This window comes from Myotis brandtii, unplaced genomic scaffold (genome assembly GCF_000412655.1).
Source record: "Myotis brandtii unplaced genomic scaffold, ASM41265v1 scaffold368, whole genome shotgun sequence".
NCBI lineage: Eukaryota > Metazoa > Chordata > Mammalia > Chiroptera > Vespertilionidae > Myotis > Myotis brandtii.
In genome coordinates, this window is record NW_005364139.1 from 421,236 (window position 1) to 434,249 (window position 13,014).

Sequence of the window (13,014 nt, forward strand, 5' to 3'; positions counted from 1 at the left end):
TCACCCAGCGGTTCGCTCAGCACCCCTTTTCCCGGGATCTCATGCCTAACTACCTCTGGTGCACATGCACCCACAGAGCACAGAGGGCAGAGGCGGAGCTCTCAGCAGCCACTGGATACTGTTTTCTGTGATGTGCCCATGACCCAACCCGAAAATTACGGGCAGGATGAGAGTATCGACGGAGATCTTTGAAAGTGAATGAAATACATATAACTAGCTGAATTACCTCGTGGGTGGGGGGAAATCATAGTTTTTCAGGTCTCAACTTCCTCATTGGTGAGATGAAGTCATGGGTACAAGCTGCCAAGATCCCTATCAGTGTAAGTTCATAAGGTATTATAAGAACTTAAGTTACTGTGATCCTATAACTTTAAGGTTCCTAGTAGCTAAAGTGATCTGGAAGCAGAGAAGTCGGAGTCTTCCTACCACATGCACATATGAAGTCTGTAAACTCACTTTGAACACTTTGAGAAAATGCCTTGACCCAGGCATACATTTTAATAAATTTAATGTAGGTGAGGACTTCACTCATTTTCTGAACACGGTCATCTGTAGTAGTTACACATTTTCTCCTGAAATATGCAGTGATCCGAGACACAAACATCTGAAAGAAAAAAGAGATGTTATGCCAAAATCAGAGCTTATCCAATTTAAGAGCTGTCTAGTCTCTTTGGGGAATAAATCTGTTTAAGATTATTATAAATAAAATGAGGGTCGTGTAGTTGTACTATCTTTAATAAAAGTGGCCCTTTAAATTAGAATCAAATACTTAAGTCTTATCCCTTTGTAAGGAAGCTAAGACAAATATTTGTTCTCATAGTAATCACAGATATTGAGTGCTGCCAAACGGAAGGAGGAGGACCCTATCAGTACCAACGTGAGACGGAGTGACTCAAACACTCTTGTGTTACCTGGGGGCAGGGTTCACCTGCTGGTTTTCTGCTTCACTCAAATTCTCTCTTTAAAATCTCATTAGGAGCCACTGCTAATGAGGCTCCTATTCAAAGTCCAGATTCTGCCTGTGTGGACTGAGCACTGTCTAGCTCAGGGGTGGGCAAACTTTTTGACTCGAGGGCCACAATGGGTTCTTAAACTGGACCGGAGGGCCGGAACAAAAGCATGGATGGAGTGTTTGTGTGAACTAATATAAATTCAAAGTAAACATCATTACATAAAAGGGTACGGTCTTTTTTTTTTTAGTTTTATTCATTTCAAACGGGCAAGATCCGGCCCGCGGGCCGTAGTTTGCCCACGGCTCTAGCTCCTCCTAAACTTTTCCAACGTAGGACCAGCTTTGAGGAAATTTCCAATAAGAGATGTGAAACTTCAGTGGTGCCTACTATACATAACCCAAATGGAAGTAACTTATCTAACAAGACGCTGCCAAAATACAGCAAGGAGGCTTACTCACCATTGCTGGATAAAAGAGGATAAAAACAGCTGATCCCAGGAAGCCTGTTGGTCCATCTAAACTTTTCCAACGTAGGACCAGCTTTGAGGAAATTTCCAATAAGAGATGTGAAACTTCAGTGGTGCCTACTATACATAACCCAAATGGAAGTAACTTATCTAACAAGACGCTGCCAAAATACAGCAAGGAGGCTTACTCACCATTGCTGGATAAAAGAGGATAAAAACAGCTGATCCCAGGAAGCCTGTTGGTCCCAGAATAATTACATTATAAATCATGCCCAATATGGCGACAATGGGCCCTCCGGCCAGCAGGCTGCCCACAGCGGCGGCCTCAAACATCCTCTGCCCGTCGTTGGAGCACAGGTTGATGAGCTAGGAGACATGGAGAGCAGTGAGTGGTCCTCTTGTCTCAGGAGGAGGTTACAGGACAAAGTGGGGACCTAAAGGAACGAAACAGTTCAAGCAGGGAGCTTTCTCTCTGCCCTGAAGCCAAGAACCCTTACTCACCTCCCCCACGGACTTCTCCTTAATGCTCTTTAACTTAAGGATCTTCTTAAATGCCATGGTGAGGATGGCCCCCCGCAAGCGGACAGCAGTTCGGTAATTCAATGCCCAAGTCATTGCAAGTGACCAGGAGCGCACGATTTCTGTCAGGAGGAGGCCCAGGACTAATAGCAAGCTGTACTTGAGGTTAGAATCTGTGCCCTGGGAGTACTCCAAGAGGTGTTTCACCATGAAGGCCTACAGGGAGAAACACACACCACTGTCAGCACCTGCACAGCACCCACACACCACGCCACAGCTTTATGTTAAGTTAGAAAGAGGAGGCCGCTCCACTGTTCAGTGGCCAGCGTAGAGGCAGGGCAACACCTCCTCAGAGGCCCAAACATCACTGACGCCTGCCTGCAGTAATTTCCTCAGGGCGTCTTGCAGGAGGGAGTTCTAATTTGAAAAGTTCTTCCTTAAGGACAGCACCACAACTGTTACTCTTTCTAATGTAACATAAACCTGTCCATGAGCTGAAATTAATTCTAAACACACAGTCATTAAAAAGTATATATTTGACCTTATTCCAGCAGCTCCACACATTGATACATTTTTTTAAATGAAATGAAGACCTTTTTGGGGGGGGAATCGTTTCAAACGTGCTTATTTGATAAAAAGGAACAGTGTACCTACAGTTGGACTGGGGAAGAGTGAGAAGTGCATTTGCAAAACATTCCTGAAAATAAACATCCGCAGTTTAATAGCACAGAAGGGAGCAAACAAAGCAGACTTTTCACAAATCCAGAGACCCTCCCGCGGGCCCTCCCCGCTCCCAGCTCCCTCCCGAAAACAAAAACATGTTACCTCAGGTAGCACATGTCTAACACCACCTGCAGTGAGGAAGGCAGCCAGCCCCCAAGACCACCGAGTGCCACCTCCAGCTCTGAGGTCCTGCAACGCCGGAGCACACACTCACACAAGGCACATTCAGCAACAGGATTAAATACCAGGAAGTGGGAGGTAATGTACTTTTATTGAAAAAGGAAAAAAAAAAAAGTACCATCTTCAAAGAGCATCTCACAGACACTGTACAACAGGAGGAGCATTGCGGTAACATACATGGGAACATACAGAGTCGAGGTATACAAGGCTAGCCATCTAACAGGTCATCTGGCCACTGGCCGCTGTTTTAGCCACACACGGTGGAAATACAGAATAGAACCATTATCTGTTTCCAGAGTCCGGAGTAGAACATCAAGCTGACAGCACTTAATCGACCAGTGCTCCTGACGCTGCAGGGAGTCTGCAATGGAGTAGATTCTCCAGGAATAAAGACCTTGCTGCTAAGGAAAGAGAATTAAAACAAAACAAAGCCCCAACCTCCCCAAAGAGGCAACTCTACTTAAAATCGCTGACACTATTGGTTCGCTAGGCTACGAGGAATGACTTCTGCTCAGGACAGAATACAAAATCTAGGCCTCAAGGAAAAACGAGTGGCATCCTTCGGTCTTTTCAGATCCTTGCGGCTGAAATTGATCTTGCCCAAAATGAAACAAAACAAAGCCACAGCAAAAGAAAGCCAAACCAATCCCCCAACCCAGAAGGACGAAAAAAAAAATTTAACAAGAAACCCATCCACCCACCTACCCCAGATCCTTCCAGCGAAGGGGGCTCTAGCTGGAAACCAGCTCTGAACGACAGACAAAAATGGAGGCCAGGCACCACTGTCCTGAGAAGCTAACGCTGATCCCAGAACCCAGACTCTCTCTGGGTTAATTGGCATTTCTCATTTTTCCTGAGAGGAAAATAATACCAGATGTCCACTAGATCCTAAGAGATCCCCCACCAATCAGATTTACGTCAAGTCTCAGTAAATAACCTGATTTAATAAGTAGGAGATTTCAGATTGTAAGAACTATTGTATTCCACCCTTCCCCTCCCTCATTTTTAGGTTTAGATCCATTGTGTGGGTCACCACTGCATACAGCTGGTTTGCTGGTTTACTAGCAAGAAGATTGGCTTCTTTTCCAGTATGCAATCCAAAATGTGGAACTGAGTCGCTGAGTGGCAGGGTCAGAACCCCATTTTCCTCACGTGAAGCAACTCAGCAAGATGGCGATGCAGTAAAGCATTTTCTCATACACCTTGGCACCCGAAGGAACAGTCTCCAAAGGAAGGCGTGAAAAGACAGCAGGTTGCAGTTTGGGGTTCTTTCTTTCCCATCCCTTTAGAGTGCCATGCTCAGCACCGGTAATAGCGTTACTACCTCCCACACGGAGGAGCCAGGGAAGGTAAAAGACATAATGAATGCTTACACTATGCAAAGCTTTCAAAGGGGGAGGGGAGGAGAGGAAACAGCAGAGCAGATTAAAGCATTTCCAACAATACGGTTTTTAAAAAACAATTACATTTCAAACCATTTTGTATGGGGTAAAGAAAAAAAAAGTTTCTCATGGCAAATCCAACCAAAATTATGTTTAAAAAGAGTTACACATTTATCATGTAAATTTAAACAAACTGGGAGAAAATGTGAGATTGTCAGCATAGCTGTCTGGCTGTGGAAAACATTCCCAGTGAATAAACATTACCTTACCTGAACTCTTGGCGAGAGATTCTGCCCAGCTTGACTCTCTCATTCTGACCGCAGAATACAGCCAATCCTGAAAATTCTAAAGAACAGCTTCTGTCACTGGTTCCACTACAGAGAGACTCCCCCCAAATCCAGATTCTGACAGCACCAAGCAAGCTGCAGCTGGAGAGAGGTCGGAAGGGTGGAAAACTTACCTCTCTAGAGGCTTTTCACTGTCCTTTCCCCCAAAGGCCCTTGAGCTGAGTTAGCATTCACCAAGAGATAGCTCTGCAGGAGGTAGCCTTCTCTTGCAGATCTACAGGGAGGATGCTAATTCTTTACACACGCACCATAGGTCAGGCCTGGTCTTTTAAACTCTTAATCCAAGAAGGCCACACAAATCAGCTCTGTAAATTCAGCCAGTTGGCCCCTCATCTTAGGTGGGGACCATATCCTTATAGATTCTGGTATTCCGTTAATGTTATGGCGACCCTTGGACACACCCTGCACAGAGTGCTGGTCCACTGGCATCACTGAATCCTTGGATCATCTTGATCACAGATGTTCAGCCCTGGCTGGCCAGCAGTTTAAAAACAAAACACAATAACGTGATTGTGTTTCACCTGCTCTGCATACGGCCAGCAAGGGTCAGTGAGGCCTGAGGGGAGATAAGAAATATGCCATATTTGGGGAGGGGGTTCTTACGTAGATTTCTGTAAGAACAGACTAAGCCAGCTTGAAAGTTGTGCCATATTAGCAAATGTGCAAAAATCTAAAACAGATGTTCCTCAAAAGGATTTAAGCCTGGTTGGTACTAATCCCAAAGCCAGCCTGTTTCTTCAATTTCCAATTGAAAAGAAAGTTATTAGAATTGGAGCTCCAAAAAAAAGAAATTTGCATTGTTTACAATTTTAAATCTTTTTGTCAATGGGAGAGACTGTGGTCGGGACCATTGCTTTCTCAACTGTTCTAGGACGAATCCCATGAACTAATACAGGCCTTACGGTGCTCTTCCCCAAGGGTAGAGAGAAGGAAAGCATGCTGCTGTTCTCCTATTTTAGGAAGACTCTCTCAGCTTTCCCTGGCACCTAGGAGAATTTACTGAAGATCAGTGTTTCAGTGAGCTGTGCTTTAAAAGAGAGATTAAGGAATACTCAGATGCTCAAGGGAGTGACTGTAGGCTCCCAAAGTGAACATGCATAGGTAATTTTTTTTCCCAAGTAAAAAGTGAAAATCCCAACCATCTATGGAATAATAGTTTTTGGTGAGAGGAGCCAAAGAAGTTCTTGCATTGGCCAAATGTAATCAATAAAGCCTGAAGAGCGTGCTACCCAGTTGAAAGAATTCTATGAAGGATCAGAGCAGCCACCAGCCCTGTAGTGAAACAATGACAGAAGCTCTTCTTGGGGGAAGCTGGCCCTACGAAAACGTTTGCCATTCTGGTCAATAACATAATATTCAGTTACACAGTCCCTCTTACTTAAAACTTACACAAAAATGTGTTAGTTGGTCAATAAACGGAGAAACCCAATACCAGAAAAGTAGTGTTTTTTGCTTCAGAAAAGAGGTCAAAACTTTTTTTAAAAAGGCATCAAACATTTTTTTTTTTTAAAAAAAGCAGAAAAACTGTAAATTAGCTTTACCGAATCACCATGCATCTTAGGCACATACTTACCCAACCCATGAACCTCCAGCTTACCCACACACGGAAAATGCACAGTATAGTAGCACTACTGCTCCGATGCCTCAAGGCAAATATGTAGAGAATAGATTTAATCAAAGGCTCAAGTGTAAGGCAGCACAGCAGGTGTAAGAAACAGGTGTTCAGAAGACAGGTGAACGTCACTCTTACCTACTCTGCTTCAGTATACACCAGGAAAAAACCACAGTTGCCACCCCGACATTTGCCGCAGTTTACAATATAGACCAAACTGAGAATGGACTCCAGGTTACACTCTAAAATCCCCCACAGTCCTCTGGTTTCTTCAGGACTCATTTGCTACGGAACCATCAAACATGTGACAACTCTGCCTCCAGGTGTTTGGTGCGTCACCGGCACTAGCTCAACAGCCTATGCCACACCAGCTGCTCTCACCCACACACGGCACTGAGAGACACACCTTCCCAAACCAAGACTGTCATTCCATGTCGACACGCAGCAAAGCAGCACAGTCCTGTGCGGAGCCGGACTCATTCAGTTTCCCCTCCGCCCCAGGACAGCAAGCCAGTTCTGTTTCTTATCTGGCAACTCGGCCCCCACATCCTTCCAGCTGCTGACAAGCCACTCATTCCAAAAGCAACTGTTCCCTTTCCTTAGAACTGGAGGCATCTCTAAGGCTGCTAACTAGCCCAAAGGTGAGCACAACCCCTGCAACAGAACAAGAGTGTTAGAGCTGGCCATGGCCGGGCCCCTGGGCACTGTCGGAAAGGATGGTTAGAACTTACTGGTCCACTGAAGCCAGCCAGCTGCGTGATCATCAGGCACACGATGGAGAGGATGAGCCTGGTGCGGCAGAAGATCCACACAACCCTTCGGAGGGAGGCAGCTTCTGGCCCAACTTCATTCAGCTCTTCTTGCCACAGTCTCTCTAGTCTTAACAAGGGCACATGTCCTCCGTTACACATCTCCCCAGGGAACATACACACCCTCGCTTCCCTCCTGCCATCACTTCTTGTCTCCAGGCTTTGACACCACTCACAAGAGTCTTTCCTTTCCTTTCAAATTATGCACCTAGCCTTCACCTTCTGGAAAAAAAATACCCTCCCTAGGTGCCTATATTTTTACCCTGCACAGGGGGCCTCTCAGGATACAGAAAATACAGATGAGAACAAAAGTCTTTCCTTCCACCCAGAAAGACTATCCCTGCATAGCCTTTGTTTGTGGATAAGAACTTCCTTTCTCAGGGATCCCTAACGCTTCCTGAAGGATCCTGTGGTACGATGTAGAGTTGTAAACTAGATTTTAATCATGACAATCAGCTACCATAAAAATGTATTCTGTCACAAGGCAGCGACATAATCTCCCTGTAGACTCAGGAAGAGAAGCGGGGCTGAGAGAGAGAGAGAAAGCCCGTGGTTAAAACAGGATGAAAGGTCAAATAGGAGATAAAGCAGAAGAGCAAAGAGAAAGTCATCCCAGCTGCCCTCCCTCCACCCACTAGCCCCGATCTTAAAAGGACAGAGCTGAGGACTTCACGCTGCTGGACCCACACCCCTAGCTCAGGCCCTACGCATCCAGTACGTGGGACACCGGGGTGGACCAGAGACGCCTACCTTCTGCAGTTCACATCGGAAGACTCGTACTTGGACAAAGACCACACGTTCTCCATGGAGAGCTCTCCCTTCTTGTGGGCCAGGCGGGCCAGGGGAGAAAGCCAGGAAAAAGTCATACAGGAGAAGAGCCCAGCATTGTCCACTGGGTGCTGGTGTCTAAGGAGAGAAAACCCAAAGCACAAACCTGTCAACACACACAGAGAGGCCAGCCAGCACTTATAATAACGCTGTTTAGTAAACAGAGCTCTGGACTAGAAACGGGGCTCCCCAAGTGGTCTAGTCTTTGCCCGCATTTTCAGCACTGCTTTTGGTGCTTCACAGAGAAGTCACCAGGAGAACCTCTTACTTGGAGGTGGTCCGAATGGGCTTCAGAGCACTTAAGCCGTGATGGTACTTCCCCTTGGGATGTTCCTCATCCAGGATTCTGAGCTGAGAACGCGTGCAGGCATCCAGGGAAAGGCCCTCGGCTCGGGCTGCGGTTTCCAAGGCATCCTGGCATTCCAACTGTGTGAGCAGACAGGGAGAGAAGACATCACAACATCGGAACATAACAGATCAAACTGCAAGCCAGATGCATCTCAACTGAGACATTCCAAAGGTCCGTGGGTTAAACATCTTGTATGGTATGAACCTGTTTAGGAGCATTAAAAACCAGACACCTAAAACTTCTAAACCAGTGGTTCTCAACCTTCCTAATGCCGCGGCCCTTTAATACAGTTCCTCATGTTGTGGTGACCCCCAATTTCATTGTTACAAATTGAACATAATTAAAGCATAGGGATTAATCACAAAAACAATATGTAATTACATATGTGTTTTCCGATGGTCTTAGGCGACCCCTGTGAAAGGGTCGTTCGACCCCCAAATGGGGTCTCGACCCACAGGTTGAGAACCGCTGTTCTAAACTAATAGACTTCATTTTATTTTTCTGAGCACTTTTAGGTTCAGAAACAGTGAACAGAAAGTACAGGGTTCCCATGTACCTTCTCATCTGCCCTCTCTCCTTCCCATCCATTTCTTTTTTTTTTTTTTTTCATAGCCCATTTTGGGGACTGATTATTTTTCAATAGACTCAAAAAATTGAATTAAAATTCAAAGTTGAGCAATTATTTGCTTATAGTGCTGGGGAATTCTTGACAATAACATTCTCCCCATTCAGTTGGGGAAAGGTAGGATTATGAGAGTAAAAATGTGTTAGCTATATATCTCAAATATCTCTATAACTTCACTGCATATGAGGCATCTCTCTTTTTTTTTTTAATTAAATCTTTATTGTTCAGATTACATTTGTTCCTCTTTTTGCACGATTTTTGTCCAGTTTCTTCCCGCATCTCCCATTCCCCTTTCCCCCCCAAGAATAGTCAGTCCATTCCCTTTCTATGTCCCTGATTCATTATAATCACCAGTTCATTCTGTACATCAGATTATTTATTCACTTGGTTCTTAGATTCACTTGTTGATAGATGCATGTTTGTTGTTCACAATTTGTATCTTTACCTTTTTCTTCTTCCTCTTCTTAAAGGATACCTTTCAGCATTTCGTATAATACTGGTTTAGTGGTGATGAACTCCTTTAGCTTTTCCTTATCTGTGAAGCTCTTTATCTGACCTTCAATTCTGAATGATAGCTTTGCTGGATAAAGTATTCTTGGTTGTAGGTTCTTGGTATTCAGCACTTTGAATATTTCTTGCCATTCCCTTCTGGCCTGCAAAGTTTCTGTTGAGAAATCAGCTGACAGTCGTATGGGTATTCCCTTGTAGGTAACTGAGTTTCTTTCTCTTGCTGCTTTTAAGATTCTCTCTTTGTCTTTTGCTCTTGGCATTTTAATTATGATGTGTCTTGGTGTGGTCCTCTTTGGATTCCTTTTGTTTGGGGTTCTCTGCGCTTCTTGGACCTGTAAGTCCATTTCTTTCACCAGGTGGGGGAAGTTTTCTGCCATTATTTCTTCAAATAGGTTTTCAATATCTTGCTGTCTCTCATCTTCTGGCACCCCTATTATTCTGATATTAGTGCGCTTGAAGCTGTCCCAGAGGCTCCTTACACTATCTTCGTATTTTCGGATTCTTTTTTCATTTTGCTTTTCCGGTTGGGTGTTTTTTGCTTCTTCGCATTTCAAATCTTTGGCTTGATTCTTGCGCTCCTCTGGTCTGCTATTGGGTGTAATATTCTTTATTTCAGAGCGTGTATGCTTAATTTCTAGTTTCTTTATCATAGCATCGAGGGTCTCATTAGTTTTCGTGAAGCTCTCCAAAAGTTTATTGCAAGCCCTCAAAATTGCGTTTTTTAGCTCTATATCCTCCATTTCTGTCATGTTTTTTTGTCTCCGCATTTTTTATGCTTTCTTGGTGCACCCCCTTGTGGTTTTTGTGCGCAGTCTTGTTCTAGTTAAGCCTTGATTGTTGTAGTTAATACTAGAGGGATTTTCCCCATCCATTTCTTGCATTAGTGTGGCTCATGTGCTACTGATGGGCCAATACTGACACAATTACTCTGAACTGAAGCCCATAGTTGACATTAGAATTCACTCTTTGTGTTGTACATTCTAAAATTTATATTTTTGTTGCCAAAATGCTTTATCTTTCATTTCCCAATATGGGCTGAGAGACAATTACTTCACTAATAACTGCAAATTCTTTTGCTCATTTTCTATGACAAAAAATTAAAGATCACCCCCAATTAGGCAGCCCCGTCACGCAGGAAGAAGATGGACACATGCCTCCTGTCCTTCCCTCTTATCAGCAACAGGGAGAGCAGGACAGGGTTTTCGCCCTGGCTGCACAGCTAAAGAGCTCCATACCCAAATTTCTGCAGCATGAAGCCAAGGGTCTCAGGAGTTGAAATACAAGGTTATACATATTTGCTATAAAGCTTATAAATATCAATTAATCGGATGAACAGAAATGCATGAAGTTCAATGTCTGACTGTGGCAGAAGAGGGTGGCCAAGAAGCTATCCCCATTTTCTCTAAAAGGAACGAAAGCGCATGCCTTCCTGTTGCAGAATCAGAGCATTTTTCTTCAAGAGACGATTTTAAGGACATCATCCTTTTCTCACATCATCACAAATATTTCCCCAAATCGAGAGTTAAGGGCTGCAGCACCTAACACACTGCGCTTTACACAAAGTATTGTTACACCCCCAACTCCTTTCCACACAGAACAGATGCCAAATATTAGCTGAACTGAGAGAGCCGGATTCATGCAGAGGGATCATAGGCGTGGGCGCCTCAGTGGATTGTTCCTCAAATACAATAGCTTTAATTCACAGGCGAGGTGCTGCTGCTTAGTATCAGGAAACTACACAGTCCAGGCAAAAGGGAAGCACATTTTTTCCTTTGTCAAAGGCAAGGCAGATCAATCTCAAGAGAGTAACAACACAATGACAAATGAGTCAACACCAAGAAAAGAATTAATTACTCTACCAAGTCCTTAGGCATAAGGTGAACACTTATTTAGTGGGTATGGACTATGGAACCTAATAATGAACTAAATAAAGGCATGGGGCAGGAACTTGGGGGGCACCTTTTTCCCAGATGGGGGCGCTCATAGGGATCATTGTTCCTGTGCTGGGACCTCTCCCATCCTAGGGCTGACTGGCAGCCATATCTGAGTTTCCATCAGCATGACCCACAGTTTGCTCCACCCTGGTGATTTCCCAAGACCCCATCCCATCCAATTTTCAGCCTCAACCGAGCTGTTTGCAGCAGCTTTTGCATATGAATGGACATCCTGGCTCAGACTTCAGACTTTTCTAAAACCTTTCAAACAAGCAGTAGCTGGCATCAGCATGCTCCAAACCTATCAATAAGAGGCCCAAGACCTCGCACTAGCACCAGCCTGCCTTGCTTCACAGCCCCGCCCCACCTGGGCACTTCCAACCCAATACAAATAGCAGCCATCTGTTGATCTCTCTGTAGCTCCTGCTGGGTGGCCTCAGGCATTGGCTGACTTTACACCTCCCAGGAGACGCCAGAGCCAGTGCACCCAGTGGACAGCTTCAGACCATACCAGATGACAACTGTACACATCCACAGGTGACACACTCAAGGGGGCAGAGTCAGTGAGCACCAAAGCCCCACTGAAGCAAGTCCTGCTCCACAGGGGTGCCTCCTGCACAGCAGCTCTCCCATTGTAGTCCCAGCTGGTCCTTACAGTTAATTGGCCTGAAGGTCAATTCCTCCCAGTGATGCCAACAGCAATCAAGGCTCAACTACAACAAGACTGTGCATACAGCCCACCTAGAGGGCCCAGCTCAGGTGATGGGGAGGCTGAGCCACTGGGCGCTACGAGACACCTACTACACAAGGCCACTCTATCAATTCCAGGAGACATAGCAGCTCTACCTAATACACTGAAACAAACACAGGGAAGCAGCCACTTAACTGGAGTTTAAAATGGTTTTCCTTTTCATCAAAATCGGTTACAAATCATCCTGTTAATGCTGATTTGTGACAAGATTTTACAATTTCATCTTTGAAAATGTCTTTTCACACAGATAAGTACTGCCAAATACTGAAAAGCAACCCATGAGTATATGACTTTAATTGAACATATTTACCTCTCGGAAGGCATTATAGAATTCTATTAGATCTTTCTCTTGACATCTGCTTTTATCATGACACTAGTGGCCCGGTGCATGAATTCATGCACATTGAAAGTGAATTAATTAGAAGAAATATTTTAATATTGCTATTTGCCCTTTCTCTATAATAGAAGTGTCAGAGATGAAAGAAAATTAGTAAAATGTATATGAAAATAATAAATTTATTAATAAATAAACAATAACAACATGATATAACAAAGACATGATATAAAAACAACATTGATATAAAACATGATATAAAAACATTATACAAAAACAACATTGATACAAACAATGACTGATAAATTGATTAAACTTATTCTAATATCTCCTTGTATACCACATTAAGAGTAAAAACACTTTCAGAGTGCTTGACTAATTTCCCTTGTGATGAAGTATTTACAACTTTAACTTTAACGTCAAACGCTCTTTGAACTTGAGAAAACAACATACAACTGACCATGTCCAAAAACGGGTTCAGGTAGGAATATTCCTACTCTATCTAGAGTTTGTCCTTGTGATTTATTAATAGTCATCACAAATGCTGGCATCACAGGAAACTGTCTTTGAATTAATTTAAATGGGAGGCCAGTGTTAGACAGGGACAAATCTCTTTTTGAATCAGAACACCACTCCTTCCGCAGATCCTGTTAATACTTCAGCTTCGATTATGTTAGGTTGTAATCTTTTGA

General features: G+C 44.0%; 1 protein-coding gene across 3 annotated transcripts in view; it reads right to left on the minus strand.

Annotated features, from left to right (window-relative positions):
• ABCC5 (ATP-binding cassette, sub-family C (CFTR/MRP), member 5) overlaps positions 1 to 13,014 on the minus strand; it is an 86,547-nt gene that overhangs the window by 48,124 nt on the left and 25,409 nt on the right. For 2 of the 3 annotated variants that reach the window (XM_005872119.2, XM_005872120.2), the window contains exons 3-8: positions 8,088 to 8,245; positions 7,742 to 7,897; positions 6,914 to 7,061; positions 1,921 to 2,154; positions 1,612 to 1,785; positions 457 to 604 (exon numbers count right to left, since the gene is read on the minus strand). In XM_005872119.2, coding sequence (XP_005872181.1) covers positions 457 to 604; positions 1,612 to 1,785; positions 1,921 to 2,154; positions 6,914 to 7,061; positions 7,742 to 7,897; positions 8,088 to 8,245 — 1,018 coding nt within the window. Of the gene's footprint in view, positions 1 to 456; positions 605 to 1,411; positions 1,456 to 1,611; positions 1,786 to 1,920; positions 2,155 to 6,913; positions 7,062 to 7,741; positions 7,898 to 8,087; positions 8,246 to 13,014 lie in introns of all 3 variants that reach the window. The other variant, XM_014544502.1, reaches the window with a different exon arrangement.